Consider the following 17,943-nt stretch of genomic DNA (forward strand, 5'->3'; position numbering starts at 1 on the left):
AATTTCTGCAGACATTAAGTCAAATGCAAGCAAGTGCATTTGTCTCCTTTCTCTCCCTCTCTTTCATCACAGCGTGTGTTCGTGTGGGACTTGGATGAGACAATAATTATTTTTCACTCCTTACTCACGGGGACTTTTGCCTCCAGATACGGGAAGGTAAGAATCCATTTTGTCTCCCTTTTTTTTTTTTTTTTCCAACGTGACAGTCTGTCCAGCTGGTTTGTCTTGGGAATTGTGAGGGCAGTTGATACGACAGCTTCTCCAACAAGCTGCCCCTTTGCGTCAGCCGGGCTTTGGAAGGCCTATGGAATTTTCCCTTGACATGTGAAATTTTAATTAGCTTCTCCCATTGTCTCCCATGCCTTTTCTTCCAACACATGAAACATTCAACATCCACTTGATAGGATATAAGCTTGTAGTCTTCGGCTGTCTCCCTCCTCCTAAGAGGGCTAGGAGATGCTTCAGCCAAACCCAGTAATCCTAGCTGAAAAACGAGGTAAAGTACTTTTCTTCTTCCCTGTTGTTTATTTTAGTGTCTCCGGCAGATGAATTTAATTTTCCTTCCATTTTTCTGAGACAAGGGGGAGGCATTTTGTCAGCTCCAGCATGGATCTTAGCAACAGCTTTGCAAATGTATCACCGACAAATTATGTCGGGGAACCATCCAGTTAGAGCTCCGGGCAGATGCTGCCGGTTGACTGGTGGTCCATGCAAGAAATGTCAAAACGCCCTTAATAATGCAAAAATGAACCCAACCGCTGAAACCCAAACCCTGCCGATCCCGTGGGCTTTGTATCAAACCACATGTGGATGCTCCAGACGCCTGCCGTCTCTTCGGGGAGACAGGTAGAGGTGGCAGGGCGGGGCTTTAGGGGACAGACGCACCGTCAGCTCGCCCGAGGTAAGCGACCTGTTGGCAGCTGCTCCCACACATGAGTGGGAACCATGAGACTCACCAGCGCCTGGAAAATATTTCTGTTTCTGTTTAGAGCCCAGGAATATGATTTGACATCACCTCATGGCTTTTCCAGCTGCTCGTGTTTTTTATGAGGGTTATAACAAGCTGGATGTGTAATTAGCAAGATAGATTTATCGTCTGCCATTATGTTGTAAAGAATATAAAAATGGTGTTGGTGGTGCAGAAATCTCTTGCCGAGGAGGAATGCCGTTAATATGTCTAGCAGTGCCTGCGGGAAATCCGGCATGCGTTTTTGGAGTGTGCACAGCTTAGGTAAAGGATGGCAGAGTCCAGATATGCTGAAAAGCACCAGAGCGGACTTGGCAGCTATTGCAAAAAAAACTGGGCTTTCCCAAAGGGGCTGCAGTAGTGAGTTGCCCACCCAGGCTGGGTGTTCTATGGTTTTTAACCACCCCAGTAAAGCCACCGCCCACCCCCCCCAAGAACCATTCCTTCACTCTTCTTACCCTTTGAGAAGTTCCACAGCTTCGTGCAACAATTCAGTTCCCATGGATTGCGTAGGGCTTTGTAATCTAGGCTAAGATTTTTGTGTCTGTGTCTCACTACCACTCCTTAAACCAAGTTACAGCCTCGTTCAAGACAGGGACAAAGCCCAGAGCTCTGTTCTGGGCCCCATGGCACCTGGTCCATGTCACTTATCACCAGCCAGCTCTCTCCAATCCCATCACCCAATCCCAGCCACCTTCCCCTCCAGCTGTCTGGTCTCCACTCTTGCCCTTTCCAGCCCCCTACAGAGGGGTCATCCTAAAATACAAGCCTGGTCTCTCCTCTACTGAAAAATCGTCAGTGGCTTCCCCATTGACAAACCCCAAGCCCAGCCTCCAAGGCCCTTCATGAGCTGGCTCCTGCCCTACCCTCCAGCCCTGTTTTCTCTTACTTGTCCCGAGTTGCTTTTTGTCCTCGGAACCTGCCACCGTCTCTCCCATCTCTTCTGAGTTTTTCCCAGAAGCAGAGCCTGAGACCAGGAGTGAGTGCTGGTAGTTTAGGTGGGGGGTGACCCCAGGGAGCACTAGGTGCAGAGTGGGCAAGTGAGGCGGGGAAGGGAGGGCAGCCAATACAGGGTACGTAAATAGCTATGGCTGCAGGTACCTGGGACTCAGAACCACCGGGGACCTCTGGGCTACTCCGGAACACACGTCAGAATTGACTCCCCCAAGGAGCAAGGGTGCTGGGATATTTATCTACACATTCCCTTCCATCATGGGTTGAGAGTTTTTTCTCGGGGGGGTTATTTCCCTGTCCTGGCCTGTCCCATGAAAACCCTAGGGCAGGGAATCACAGGTCCTAACAGGAGGAAGCCTCTGCGTATTGAGAGGACACAGAAGAGGGGCACACTGGAAGCTTCTGCTATAATCTAGAATGTTCTAGAAAGTTCAGGTATTAGGTTAAATCACACTTATCTTTCAGTTCCCATTTTCAAGGTAGCTTCCTCCAAGAGGACTTTCCTAACCACTGCCACCCCCATCTAAATTGCATCTCTCCCCATAACTCTATTTTTCATTTATATTATAATTATGCACTTATTTTCTGTCTCCCTTCTAAGCTATATGTGCCCTGAGGACAGAGACCATGAACATTTTTTATCAACCCAGCTAAGCACAGTGCATGGACCAGATTGCTCAATACGTATTTGTTGGGAAAATGAATCGGGATGATCCTCTAGAATGAAAGCAACATGACGACAGGCACTTTTTTTTTCTGTTTTGTCCCCAGAGCATAGAACAGTGCCCCCCACCTAGTAGGCATCGAATAAATATTTGGTGAATGAAGGTAGGTAGGATAGAAAATAGTATCAAAACAAAAAATTCCTAACTAGGGGCCACCCGCCAAATTCTGCCTGCAGACATTTGTGTTTGGCCCCTAGAGTGTTCGAAAAAATGTGAATTTGTCGCCAACATTTAAAAAATCAGGAGATTGCACAGACCAAAACAATCGCAATTTCCAAGTCTTCTTGAAAAATTAGAAAACCTAGCAATCCTGCATTCCCATGTGGCAGCAATCAGCAGGGGATGAGTAGCAGCTGCCCAGTTAGCGGGGGTATACACTCTCCAGCCCATCCACAGCCCCGCCTGGTCTGTTTAGGGGACCCTTCTGACCCCACTGGCATCTGAGTTTCAACATCCATCCTAGAATTACAGAACCACTGAAGGTCAGAGCTGGAAGGACCTGGGAGACCATAACGTCAATTAGTCTCCATGGTACAGTAGGAGAAACTGAGGCCCAGAGAGAGTGAGGTCATCCAGGAGATAACGAGAGGTAGACCTCAGGTGCACTTGCCTCTCTGGGTGTTCCCAGGATGTCCAGGGAAAACTAAGGTGAGATGCTCTTGGAGCCCCCAGGTCTCCAGTGCCATCATTATTCCTCTTCTAGAATTTTCTACTCCTCCAGCTCTTTTAAGTGAGGAATGAGGTTGGTTGGTTGGTTGGTTTTCCTAAATCCAGCCACCCTAAGAGAGACCCAAACTAACCATGGCTTAACCAAGATAGAAGTTTATTCCTCTCACCTTGTAGTCCAGGCATAAGCAGTTCAGGCTGGTAAGGCTGCTACCCAGTACCAGGGATGGAGACCTCCTTCCATCTTTTTCTTTACCATTCCTGGAGCATTGCCCTCGTTGGCAAGATGAAACGTAGCTCACCCCCATGTCTGCATTCCGGGCAGTAAGAAGGGGAAGCAGGAAAAGGGGAGTCCACCTCTCTCTTTTTCATTTTTATTTTTTTCCCTCTCTTTGGAGGGCCAGATCCAGAAGTTGCACAGATCGTTTCTGCTCACGTGCCATTGGCTGGAACGTGATCACATGGCTACCTTCAGCTGCAAAGGAGTCTGGGAAATGTAGTCTAGTCATGTGCTCTATTAAAATTCAGGGATTCTATTACTCTGAGAGGGAGAAAGGAAGAAGGGATATTAGAGGACAGCTAGCATTTTCTAGCACAAAGTACCATTAGTAAGAGGAAGAACAATGAAAGAGAAAATTGTTGAGGAAAAATAAAATTCGTTCTGTTCAAGACACCTAGAAGACAACTGTATTTGTGGGTCTGAAGCTCCAAAGAGAGGTCTGGGCTACAGCTATAAACTTGGAAGACAGAGGAGAGGAGAGGACGTAGAGGAGTGTGAGCCCCATTCTGCAGACAGAATAACTGAGACACAGGGAGGTTATGTAGTCAGGGTATTCATAATGGAACTTAAATTCATGGCCTTGATTTTTGGCCCACATCTCTTTCTCTTTGTGCTCTTCCAATAGCTGCAGCCACATGGAACCCATTATTAATAGCTGGTGTCAAGTGGGACTCTCAGCTTGCAGCACGGAGTGTTTAAGCTACAAAGGGAATTTATTAGATGGCAATAATTGAAAAACCCAGAGGTAATGGGATTCAGCCTGGGCTGGATCCAGAAGCTCAAGAGGTGTTCTTAGGGCTTGGTCTTTCTGCATCCCTCAGCTGACTTTTTCCATGTGGCAACTCCTTCTCAGAAATCCCAACTGAAAAAGAAGACCTACTTCCCAAATTCCAGCATAACTCCCAGGCTTGAATCTCATTGGCTCAAACTGGGTCAAATGCCCATCCAAACATCAAACTCTGTGGCTCTGTGTAGCCAACCTAAATCAAGAGCCTGGCATGGAGGGAGTAGAGGAGCAGGTCAGCTCCATCCCAACCAAATGGATGGAGCTGGGGAGGGATGGTACCCCAGAGAAAACTGAAGTGCTCTTTCCAGAAGATGGTGAGGATCCTGGAGGGAGGAGTGTGTCCAGAGTGGGCTCTGAAGGTCATGACCCTCCGCACATCTACACCAAGGACCAGCAGCTCTTTGCTCATGGCCATTGTGTTAAGCACTGTACAGGAAGCAGATATCATATCAGTTGTGGTCCCAGCCGAAGGAGCGACTCACTGTTTACTTAGGGAAATAAGACCAACAGAGCTAAAATGATTAAGAAATGATTCAAAAACAGAGTGTTTGACTTTTAAAGCAGAAACTGGGCCCTTTTCCTATTCCCAATCAGGGCATGTGCTGCTCAAGGCTGTCATCTCTCCGCTTCCTTTCCATCTCTTCCTACCCAGCACGCAAAACCAGAGCATCCCTTTGGTAGCTGTACCTCCCCACATCTTGTGGATCCATTAGAGGTTCCCTGGAGAGCCAGAGACGCCAGTGATTGCCGGCCGCCTCTTTCCTAACCTCTCCTCCCACCCCACCTCCCTGCAGTCCCTGAACTCTGTTTTTTCCAGCTGGGATTAGACAAATGCAAGGTGGTCAGGAGCCTTTGCCTGTGGCCAGGAAGGGCTCATAAGGGGAACTGATCAGCAGTCTTCCTGGGTTCACAGTGGGTCAGCCCTGACTCCTCCTTTAGTGCCCTGCCTTCCAGGCAGCTCAGTACCAATTGGAAGCTCAACTCTAGGCCCAGTTTGTGTGTGTGTGTGTGTGTGTGTGTGTGTGTGTGTGTGTGTGTGTTTTAATAACAAACAGCTTTATTGAGAAATAACCCACATACCATAAATCTACCATTTCACTGTGTACAATTCATTAGTTTTTCGTATATTCGGAGTTGTGCAACCATCACCAGCATCTAATTTTAGAACATTTTCATCACCCCAGAAAGAAACCCCATACCCATTAGTAATCATTCCCCATTTCCTCCAGCACTGGCCACCCCAGCCCCTGGCAACCACTAATCTACTTCCTGTCTCTATAGATTTGCCTCTTCTGGACATTTCTTATAAATGGAATCACACAATATGTGGTCTTTTGTGACTGGCTTCTTTCACTTAGTATAATGTTTTTGAAATTCATCTATGTTGTAGCATATACCAATACTTCATTTTTATTGTTGCATAATTTTACAGTGTGTGAATATACTACATTTTGTCTATCCATTCATCAGTTGATGGACAGTTGGGTTTTCAGCTATTATGAATAAAGCTGCTGTGAACACTCATGTACAAGTTTTTGCATAGACATATGTTTTCAGTTCACTTGGGTATATACCTAGGATTGGAATTGCTGGGTTATATGGCAACTCTGTTTCACCTTTTGAGAAATTGCCAGACTCTTTTCCAGAGGAGTTGCACCATTTTGCATTCCCATAAACAAAGGATAAGGGTTCCAGTTTCTCCACATCCTCACCAACACTTATCACCTGTCTTTTTGCTTATAGTCCTCTTAGTGGATGTGAAGTGATGTCTTGTGGTTTTGGTTTACATTCCTCTGACTAATTATGTTGACAAATGACTAATGATATTTCCACGTACTTATTGGCCATTTGTAGTATCTTCTTTAGAGAAATACCTATTAAATCGTTTATTGGTTTTCTTAATAGAAGTATAGTTGATTTACAATATTGTGTTATTTTCTGGTGTACAGCAAAGTGATTCAGTTATATATAAATATATATTATTTTTCATTTTTTCCATTAGTTTATTACAAGATATTGAATATAGTTCCCTGTGCTATATAGTAGGACCTTGTTGTTTATCTATTTTGTATATAGTAGTTTATATCTGCTAATCCCAAACTCCCAATTTATCCCAAAGGGGAAAGGTGCTAATCCCACCTTTCCCCTTTGGTAATCATAAGTTTGTTTTCTATGTCTGAGAGTCTGTTCCTGTTTTGTAAATAAGTTCACTTGTGTCATATCTTAGATTCCACATATAAGTGATATCATATGAGATTTGTCTTTTCTCTGTCTGACTTACTTCACTTAGTATGATAATTTCTAAGTCCATCCATGTTGCTGCAAATGACATTATTTCATTCTTTTTTATGGCTGAGTAGTATTCCATTGTGTGTGCATATGTGTGTGTGTGTGTATACACATATATATATATATCTTCTTTATCTTTTCACCTTTTGATGGACCCTTTGCCCGTTTTTAATTGGTTTATTTGTCTTTTATTTTTGAGTTGTAAGAGTTCTTTATATATTCTGGGTAACAGTCCATTATCGGATATGTGATTTGCAAATATTTTCTCCCATTCTGTGGGTGGTCTTTTCCCCTTATTGGTAATGTCCTTTGAAGTATATGAAGTATTACAGGGTGAAAGGGGTTGAAATTAAAATTTTTAAAAGGTGGCCAGGGAAGGAGCCCTCATGGGGAAGCTGAATTTTGAATAAAGACTTAAAAGGAAGTGGAGGAACAGATATCTAGTGGAAGAGCAAGAGGGAACAGCAAGTGCAAAGGCCCTGAGGCAGCAGTTTGATGGATTTGAGGGACAATAAAGATGCTAGCATGGTTGGAGCACAAGTCAAGTAGAACTCAACTAGCTTTTACTCTGAAGTGGGAGCCATGAGGTTTGTTGCTTATATTTCTAAAGAATCCCTCTTGCTGCTCCCCAGGAAAGGAAGCTATTGGGTGGCAAGGCTGGAAGCAGGAAGACCTGTGAGGGGGCTACTGCAACAGTCCAGTCCTATAATGGTTTTTTGGACCAGGGGGGATGAGATGAGGAAGATGAGAAGTGCAGCAGCCTGGATATATTTTGAAAGCAGAACCAACCGTAGATAAAGAATGAAAAGCGATTCCTTATTCTCACTCCCTGGGCTCCAGAGATGTCGTACTTACTTTCTGTCCATGGTCTCCCTCTGAAGGGACCTGATCTCTTTTCCCTCTATTGCCAACTAACAAATTCCTCTTGAAAAAATTCTCCCCTTTTTATTTTTTTTTTTTTTTTTTGGTGCATTCACTATATACCAAGTACTCCACTGTGAATTTTTTTTTTTTTTTTCTGAGTTGGACCTCAAGTGCCAACGTTGAGTTATTCACATTCTTTGTCCACGCAGGCCTCTTTCTTGTATCACGTGGGTACAAACGTATGTTTCTTTGTAGACCCCCTTGTACTCTTCCTCCTCCCCTCCCCATAGTTGATTGTGTAGCCTTTTGTTTACTTTCCTGTAAAATACGTATTGTCTTCTTGTGTGCATTTATTTCTTCTGTCTGTAAATGAAATTTAAATACCCCTTGTTTCTCACTTTTCTCCCTCTGCACTGTGGCCCTAGGTCCTTCCACGTTGCCCTATGTCCAACTCCATTGCTCTAACTCAGTGGTCCTCAACTGGAGGTGATTTTGCTCCCCAAGCAACATTTGGCAACATCAAGCATTTTTGGTTGTCATGACTTGGGGTTTGCTCCTAGCATCTAGAGAGTAGAGGCCAGTGATACCGCTAAACATCCTGTAATGCACAGGACAGTCCCCACAACAGAGAATTATCTAGCTCCAAGTGTCTATAGTGCTGCGGGTGCGAAACCCTACATCCACCTGCTGCTCTGAATCCCAGGGTCCCACGTCTTCCTTATGCCCCCTTCCTCCAGGGAGGACACCCAAGCTCCCCCCAGCTCCCCACCAGCACAGACAATGCTGTGACGAGCATCCTTTATGAACTGCTCTGAGCTTTACACCACAAACCTATAAGGTATGACTGCTCCTATTATACCCATCTCTGGAAAAACCTGAGGCTCAGAGAGGTAGCATAATTCAGCCAAGGTCACCTACCTTGAAGGAGATGAAAGCCAGGAGGTGGCCCGCGCCTCTTAACCATGTATCTAAACTGCATCCCCAGTGATCCACGTGAATGTCCTCAGGGTGAAAATTAAAAGCCATTGGCATGAACTCTTCTGCCTGACTGAGCTCCGCGAGCACACAGACTGGATCTCATGTCGTCGTAGCTTCATCCCCGGGCACCGGGCACCGGGCACCGGGCAGTGCCTGGCACATCCACTTGATAAATATTTGTTGAATAAACAAATAAACAGCTCGTGGGTAGGGAGTTTTCAGCACGTGTGGTTGCAAGCACTGCAGAAATGAGAGTCCAAGGTGCCTGCCCTGCAGGGAACAAATAACCACACACATGACAAGATAGGGGCCTGTCAGCGTCTCTCCGGGGCCAAGATGCTGGGTGCCAGCCTGGCCTGACCTCACCCAGAGCCGGGCCCACAGCAGGGGCTCAGCAGAGGCTGTGGAGTGTTAAGCAAGTGGCTCCTCCAGGCAGGCTTGGAGTCGGGGGCCCTTTGGCTGGTGGGGGACCTGCAGTGGAGCCCGGTGATCCTTGATGCGTACCCGAGCAGGATCCCATCCCGGGTTTCCCTCCAGGTCACCCCTTTGAAAGGGCCAGGCCCTGCTCAATCTGAAAAAATAAGAGGTTTCAAACTGGCTATGTCAAATCTGGCTTGAAGACAGGTTGATCCCCTGGCATTTCCTTAAGTTCTGAATTCATTGCCAATATTTTAAAATCTGGATGTTTTACCTAAAAACCTGGATATCGCACTTCTCTTGGAAAATAGGAAGATCTGGCAACACCAGACCTGAGTTTTCAAAGAGTGGAGACCCTTTGATAGGACATGTGACCTGGGGCTCACCTCTGCCCCCTTCACTCCCTGGAGTTACACATCCTCCCTGGGCTGTGGGTTGTGGGTCCGTGGTGCCTCCTTCACCGCCCGCCCCCCCACCCAGTGGCATTTACATTTGTGACCTGCCAATGCCAGGTTGTGCCCAGCGTAGGTGGGATACGTGGGGCAGAGGTTACTGGTCCCCATGCCCTCCGGGTCCTCCGCGTAGACTGCGGGACACAGGCGTCCCTGGTTCCCTCCACCCAGCTTCCAAGCTTTGTCAGGTGGTTCAGAAACCATACCATACTCCCCACAAAGCACAGGCTACTTACTTCCTAAAGATCATCTGTCTTGGGGATCCATTATCATGGCTGGGAATTCTGTTCACTAAATGTGGTTTAAATCCTATCACTTCCCCTCCTCCAACAAAAGAGAAGCCATGCTATTATCCAGCGTCCCTTCTTTAGGAGGGTCTCTCCAGCCTTCCAACTAGATCAAAACACCCTATCGAGATGACTCATGGAGGGCTTGCCATAATACAGTTGCAATTATTCATTTCTTGATGTGATTATTTGATGATAGAATAACATCATCGTATTTATCTCTTGTAAAAATAAAATACACTGTGTGTGTGTGAAAAAAAAAAAAAGAATAACATCATCATTATCATCGTTAAATGGCTAGGACTGAATTTCCATTGGAGCAGATGCTGTCAATGCCTCACCTTTATCCCTGCAGCCCTCCCTATTCCCACAGACATGACGGTTTCCTCTGCAAGTACCTGTGACAAGCTGGGGTGCAGTCTCCCAGGTGTCCGCCGAGGGAGAGAGCCCACAGCAGCAGCCTGCTCATGGACCTGCCCCTGTTGATTTCCTTCCCTCCCCCCCTCACTTCCATACTCGGTCACCAGTGCTTCCTGGGGTCACCTCCCAGATAAACTGCTTGCACCTGAATCCCAGGCTCAGGGTCTGCGTCACGGGGGAGACCCAGACTAAGGCATTAAGGATGCCTGAATGTTCAGACATCTTCACGATGGGTTCTTATAGGAACTGAAACTCCGCATCGCCAGATCCCTGTTGTAACATAAGCCCTCCTGGCCCCTCGAAGTGTAGTTTAGGGACAGGCATCATCAGGGAGCTGTTAGAAATGCAGAGTCGGGACTTCCCTGGTGATCCAGTGATAAAGAATCCACCTTGCAATGCAGGGGGGACGCAGGTTCGATCCCTGGTCGGGGAACTAAGATCCCACGTGCCGCGGGACAGCTAAGCCTGTGCACCACAACTACTGAACTCGTGTGCCTCAACGAGAGAGTCCGCGTGCCGCAACTACAGAGCCCACGCGCCCTGGAGCCCGCGCGCCACCACTAGAGAGAAGCCTACGCGCCACAACGAAAGATCCTGCATGCCTCAACGACCCGACGCAGACAAAAGAAAAAAAAAAGAAAAATGCAGGGTCTCGGGTCCCAGCCCAGATGTACTGAACCAGAATGGACATTTAAACTCAACACCTTCACACATTAGTCTGTGAGGCAAGATGTAAGCCATGAATTCACCTGGTGACGACTTTTCTCGTGGATCCTGCCAGCCTCTTTGTGTATCTAGAAGAGACTGGGCAGAGAGAGCCTGGCCAGATTTTGGCTCTACACATCTCCCCCTGGGGCTCCCCTGCCCTCTCCGACCAGCCACGGTCCTCCCCCATCCCTCAGCGGGTGTAATTACGTGATTCCGGCTCGGATTCCGGAATCCAATACCCAGCACAGTGCCATCAGGATTCAATCAGATCCAGTTGGCGAGACGCGGCTTGGCCTGTCCGTTACTGCTTTACAAACTGAGAAGAAATAAAATCCCTGGTTTTATGACCCAGCAGTTAAAAACTATTTGTAGAAGTTGCTAAGGTTCAAATCAAAAGTGCCCTCCCTGGAGGACGATTAGTTAATTCAGAGGACCACAGATTCTTTTCTTTCTTTTTCCCCCTTCTACCTTGAGATGTGACTCTGATTCATTTCTGCCTTTCAGACATCTAGAGCTCTCCATCCTTTGACAAACACAAGCCAAAGTGCTTAAGGACATCTGTTTATTTTATTTCTTTAATGAGAAAACCTTCCAATTTCTCCGGGCTCAGCTGTGTTTATTTACATTGTGTTAACCATGTGAGGCCAGCACCTTGGACGTTTAAAGGCCTGGCCGGGGCCCTCACAGCGGCCTCCAGCTCTGAAATGGAGTCAGCCCTGCCCAAGGAAAACAGAGTCCTTGGAACTCTATAAAGTAGATTTTCAAAATAAATACTGCCTAATTCACTCGGTAGATGTGGATTAAGTCAAGATGAATACAATTTGGAAAGGATTTTCTGAGGAAGTCGGAGATTTCTTTCCCCCACTGGGGGTTAAACCTTGTATTTAAATCTCCATTCCCACCTCCCCCCACCCCTTACCCCCAACCCCCACCCCACCCCACCCCCGCCCCGCCGCTCTCTTTTCAGTTAAGTAAAAGGTATTTAGTCTTTGTGGCTAATAAAGAAATGATGACTTTGATTGGCCTTCTCAAGCAATGATTATTTTCTTTGTAGGACCAGGGGTGGTGACTTAACTAGTCACTGTATTCCATCCAGTAAGGGCAAGACGCGAACATCTGCCGTTGTCATTCTGGCGGGGGTGGATGAGGAAGAGGTTGGAAATGCTTTCAAAGACGTCCTAGAGGTGAATGACAGTTGGAGGGGCCGTGGGCAGGGGAGTGGTACCCTTTGTAGATTTAATCCCCTGTAATAGTTCTTCCCTGAGCCACTGGGCCTCCATGCCAAGTGCCTCTGCTCATGTATTTTAGAGCATTAAAGGATTACTTCCAACATAAAATATATTTCAGAGATGGTTTGGGGTTGTCAGAAAAGCGCTCATTAGCAGAGACTTTCTTTGAAGCCCCGTGCTCTTGGCTGCTTGGAGAGAGACCATTTCTACTTAGGTGGAGGGTTTCTGAGCTAGTTAAGACTCCTGAGTACTCCTCATTTTCCGCCCCCAAATTTAACAAACGCGACTGCTTTCCCAGACTACTTTGGCCAACTTTTTTTCTCTAGCCCCACCTTTCAACGAATGCTGGAGGGCATCTGAAAAAAAAAATAATGATAATAATAATAAGAGGGATTCAAATCTCCTGTGCAAAACCTACAACAAATTGTTGGTTGGGTTAGAATGAGAAGCTCTTTTGTCCGCTGTAAATAGAGGGGGTGCTGCTCACACTGATAAGTGGTGGGGAAAAAATCCCGGGCACCTTGCGAACCTAAATAATGGGAACAATTTTCCTTTACACTTAACTAGCAGGTTGAGAAGCCGTCTCCCCCAGCGCCCCACCTGCACTTTTTTACGGTGTTTACTTCCCAACAATAGGGCTCCTGAGCTGTGCAAAGATCACTGGAATTCCCGTGAGCCTTTGGTGATGAGGGTGTCACTGGGTGAGTGGTAGGAAGGTATCAAGGCGGTTGTATGGGGGGTTGACTTTGACAGGGAAATAAGAGGTTCCCCCCACTGTGCCTGCTTCCTACAATTCCTCTGTGAATTACTGAACTTGTGGGCCCTTCCGATGGCAGAGAGGGGAAAGCGCTGATGCAAGTTCCCCAATAGGACCTAATTCAAAGAGAAATATGCAGTTTAAGAATCTCTTTGGAAATGTCCATCAATGGTTGAATGGATAAACACATCCTAGGATATTCGTACAATGGAATATTTTCAGCCATAAAAAGGAATGGAGTACTTAATACATGCTCAGTGTGGACAAACCCCAAAAACATTATGCTAAGGGGAAAGAAGCCAGGCACAAAAGGTCATACACTGTATGATTCCATTTACATGAAGTATCCAGAATAGGTAAATCCACAGAGGCAGGATACAGATTGGTCATTACCAGGGGCCGGAGGGGAGGGAGAATGGGGAGCAACTTCTTCGTGGGTGTGGGGTTTCCTTTGGGGGTGATGAAAATATTTTGGAACTAAATAGAGGTTTGCTCATCTGTAAAATTGGAATAACAGTTCCTGCCCCACTGACCTCAAAAGACCAGCCCGGGAATGATATAATGTTTCCCTAAGGGCACTGTAGGTGCTGTTAAAGGAACACAAACTGCCTGGAGCTGGTAAATGATGAACATTTTTTACTTGAAAAATGAGGGTGTTTTTTTAAATACTCTTCTTATCCGGTTTTGGTGTCTGGGTAATAATGGCCTCAAAAAATGAGATGGGAAGTGTTGCCTCCTCTTCTGTTTTCTGGAAGAGATTGTGGTGAATTGGTGCTATTCTTCTTGAACTGTGGTGAATTGGTGCTATTCTTCTTGAAATGTTTGGTAGAATTCTCCAGTGAAACCATCTAGACTTGGAGATTTCATTTTTCAGGAGGTTTTTAACTATGATTTCAATTTCTTTAATAGTTGCAGCTATTTCACCCTGAGTGAGTTTCGGTAGTTTGTAGTTTTTGAGTAATTTGTCCATTTCATTCATTGTCAAATTTGGTGTCTGGAGTAAAAATAAATAAATAAATAAGTACTTTACGTTTACGGTGACTTTCAGTTTCTAGCATATTATAACCCATACCCAGAAGCCTTTGATTATAGGGATAAAAAGTGTAAATCTCTCCCTGTGTGCATGGCACTGGGTCAGGAGTCACCTCCTTGGTCCTCGAGGCAAACCTACAAGGTAGATGTGATCCCCATTCTACCCAGGACACAGAGGCCCTGCCCAAGACTACTAACCTAGTAACCTAATGGCAGAAAACGGATCAGACCCAAAACTCCAAAGGGCATTGGAAGCCGTTCTGCCACCGAGCAGACCACAGCCAATCACAAGGCCCCCAAGTTCCATGCGTAGCTTTCAAACCTTCAGTCCAACCCCAGTTCCTTCCTATGCCTGATTTCCCCCTGTTGGGGAGGGGAGGTCTGCAGGCTACACCTGACTCTCAAACATATTTTTTGGTTACATTTTTGAAATTAGCTGCCAGCATTTAAAGTGGCGAGTTTTTTAAAATTTATTTTATTGAGGTATAGTTGATTTACAATGTTGTGTTAATTTCTGCTGTACAGCAAAGTGATTCACTTATATATATATTTTTTCATATTCTTTTCCATTATGGTTTATTACAGGATAGTGAATATAGTTCCCTGTGCTATACAGTAGGACCTTGTTGTTTATCCATCCTATATGTAATAGTTTGCATCTACCAACCCCAAACTCCCAGTCCATCCCTCCCCCACCCCACCACCCCCGCTTGGCAACCACAAGTCTGTTCTCTATATCTGTGAGTCTGTTTCTGTTTTGTAGGTAAATTCATTTGTGTCATATTTTAGATTCCACATGTAAGTGATATCATGTGGTATTTGTCTTTCTCTGTCTGACTTACTTAGTATGATGATCTCTAGGTCCATCCATGTTGTTGCAAATGGCATTATTTCATTCTTTTTTATGGCTGAGTAGTATTCCACTTGTATATGTATACCACATCTTCTTTATCCATTCATCTGTCGATGGACATTTAGGTTGTTTCCATGTCTTGGCTATTGTAAATAGTGCTGCTATGAACATAGCGGTGCATGTATCTTTTCAAATTATAGTTTTTTCCAGATATATGCCCAGGACTAGGATTGCTGGATTTTTAGCTTTTTGAGGAACCTCCATACTGTTTTCCATAGTGGCTGCACTCATTTACATTCCCACCAACAGCGTAGGAGGGTTCCCTTTTCTCCACACCCTCTCCAGCATTTGTTATTTGTAGGCTTTTTAATGATGGCCATTCTTACTGGTGTGAGGTGGTACCTCATTGTACTTTCGATTTGCATTTCTCTAGTCATTAACGATGATGAGCATCTTTTCATGTGCCTATTGGCCACCTGTATGTCCTCTTCGGAGAAATGTCTGTTTAGGTCTTCTGCCCATTTTTTTTTTTTTTTTTTTTTTTAAAGGATTTTCTTATTTTTTATTTATTTATTTATTTATTTATTTTTGGCTGTGTTGGGTCTTCGGTTCGTGCGAGGGCTTTCTCCAGTTGCGGCAAGCGGGGGCCACTCTTCATCGCGGTGCGGGGACCGCTCTTCATCGCGGTGCGCGGGCCTTTCTCTATCGCGGCCCCTCCCGTCGCGGGGCACAGGCTCCAGACGCGCAGGCTCAGCAATTGTGGCTCACGGGCCCAGCTGCTCCGTGGCATGTGGGATCTTCCCAGACCAGGGCTCGAACCCGTGTCCCCTGCATTAGCAGGCAGATTCTCAACCACTGCGCCACCAGGGAAGCCCTTCTGCCCATTTTTTGATTGGGTTATTTGTCTTTTTGTTATTGAGTTGTATGAGCTGTTTGTATATTTTGGAAATTAAGCCCTTGTCAGTTGCATCATTTGCAAATATTTTCTCCCAGTTCGTAGGTTGTCTTTTCATTTTGTTTATGGTTCCCTTTGCTGTGCAAAAGCTTGTAAGTTTGATTAGGTCCCATCAAATGGGGAGATTTTAGATAAGCCACAAGGATATATTGTATAGCACAGAGAATTATAGTCATTATCATGTAATAATCTTTAATGGAGAATAATCTGTAAAAATATTGAATCACTATGCTGTACACCTGAAACTAATATAATATTATAAATCAACCATACTTTAAATAAATAAATAAATTTTTTAAATTGGGAGATTTTACACAGAAATTTAGGTTTCTGGGTTCTCTTGAAAAATCAGAAGATCTGGCCATGCAGCACCCACAACACCAAATGTCACCACTTGGCTGGAGCTGCATAGCAGCTGCTTCCTTTCAGTGGGGTCGGTGGCCACCAGTTTTCCACAATCCCCACCACTCCCTATTGCCTCCCGAACACTAAGGCCAAATGTCAGCTGTTGTTTGCTATCTCATTGCACTATTGTCTTTCTGTAAGAAGAGTTGTACCAAGAGTTGGAAAATGAAAGATCAACAAAGTGTATGTTTCACTTGCACCATTTCAGTTAAGTGAGCCACTTAGTCTCTGTAAGTCTTGTTGTCTCTCGTGCCTCATCCACAGAATAAAGTCCAAACTCTCTGGGCTGGCTTCCAGACCTTTCATGACTTAGTTCCTTCCATTCTGTCCTGCCTTGCCTCTCAGACTCTCAACTTTCTATTTCAACCTACACAGCCTTACGGCTGCACCAGCAAACTCCCCCACATCCAGGCCTTTATCCGTGCTGTTCCCTCTGCCAGGAGTGCTTTCCTCACTCACCAACCATTTGCCCAGCTAATGCTAATTCAGCATTCAGGTCTTATCTTAGACATCTCTGCTTCCGGGAAGCTCTCCTTGACTACACTGGGTTAGGTGTCCCTCCTGTGTGTTCACTTAGCACCCTATGCTATTTGTCACTAATTATTTTATCACCTACTTTTTTGTGTCTCTCCCTAACTCAACTCCAGCGCCTCAGGTGCAGGGACAGACTGTGTCTTAGTTCTCTCCACTTCTCTGCTTCCCAGCACAGCACATTCTATGTGCCCCGTAATTAGTTGTCAAATTAATTTTCTTTTGGTTAAAACCCAACGCAAGCTGATTTAAGCAGAAAAATGAATTTATTGGCATTTATAACCAAAAGTTCAGGGGCGTGGCTGAATGCTGGGGCTCAAACGGTGTCAGTAGAAGCCAGTCTCTCTGCATCTCTTTGCTGTTTCCATTGGGTTGGCTTCATTCCTTTCACGTGTCATGGCAAAAATTCCCCCAAGCAGCACAAGACCTGCATCCTGCCAGCTCTATGACCACCACGAAAACAGAGTAACGTTTTCCCGGTAGTTCCAACCAAGTGCCAGACGAAGCTCTCCTTGGCCTAGCTAGAACCAGTCACTCAAAGGTGGGGGTAGGTGGGACCGGCTCCCTCGGAACTACACAGATAGGGAGTGATGAAGTTCCACCTAAAACACTCAGGAAATGCTGTTATCAGAAGGTGCGTGGATGCTGGGCAGACAAGAACAGCAGACACTCACTCCCACGTGCATGTTTTAAGCCATGTGAGGGCCAAGAACCTGCATAGTCTTACCCAGCACATAGTAGGTGCTCAGTAAATACTTGAAGTTGACATCAAATCTGGCCTAGTTACCAGGGTCCATGCCCTTAGATGTGGCTCTAGAGGGTCTGGCCCATTGCCTCTATGCCCTCATCTCCTAGGACTCCTCCCTTCCCTCACTCCACCCCAGCCACACTGGCCTCCTCAGTGGTACTCAGCCCTGCCAGACACACGCCAACCTCAGGGCCTTTGAACACTTGGTTCCCTCTCTCTGAAATGTTCTTCCTCCCACATGGCTTCCCCCCTCGCCTCCTGAAGATGCCACCTTCTCAGCAAGGACCTCCCTGACCATCCTGTGGAACTGCAGTACCTCCCACAGAGCCCACACAACACAAATCCTTTGCTATATTTTTTCCCATTAGTCTTTATCACCTCCTGGCAGGGCACAACTGTGCAGAATGCGCTTTGCTCAACTCTAGGAAGCGGCACTTTCATGGTGGTCTGTGCGAATGATGCCCCTGGGTTGTGCATTGCACAACCACACACAGCAGCTTGTGCGACCATACAGCAGCCCTGCCATCAGACATACCACAAATCTTGCCTTATTCATTTGTTTATGACTATTTTGCTTGCTGCTGTATCCCGGTGCCTGGAACAGTGCCTGGCACATAGAAGACACTCAGTAAATATTTG

General features: G+C 45.9%; 1 protein-coding gene across 2 annotated transcripts in view; it reads left to right on the forward strand.

Annotated features, from left to right (window-relative positions):
* EYA2 (EYA transcriptional coactivator and phosphatase 2) overlaps nt 1–17,943 on the forward strand; it is a 260,476-nt gene that overhangs the window by 185,907 nt on the left and 56,626 nt on the right. For both annotated transcript variants that reach the window (XM_057530048.1, XM_057530047.1), the window contains one exon: nt 73–156. In XM_057530048.1, the coding sequence (XP_057386031.1) occupies nt 73–156 (84 nt within the window). The remainder of the gene's footprint in view (nt 1–72; nt 157–17,943) is intronic.

Source organism: Balaenoptera acutorostrata, chromosome 15 (genome assembly GCF_949987535.1).
Source record: "Balaenoptera acutorostrata chromosome 15, mBalAcu1.1, whole genome shotgun sequence".
NCBI classification, from domain to species: Eukaryota; Metazoa; Chordata; class Mammalia; order Artiodactyla; family Balaenopteridae; genus Balaenoptera; species Balaenoptera acutorostrata.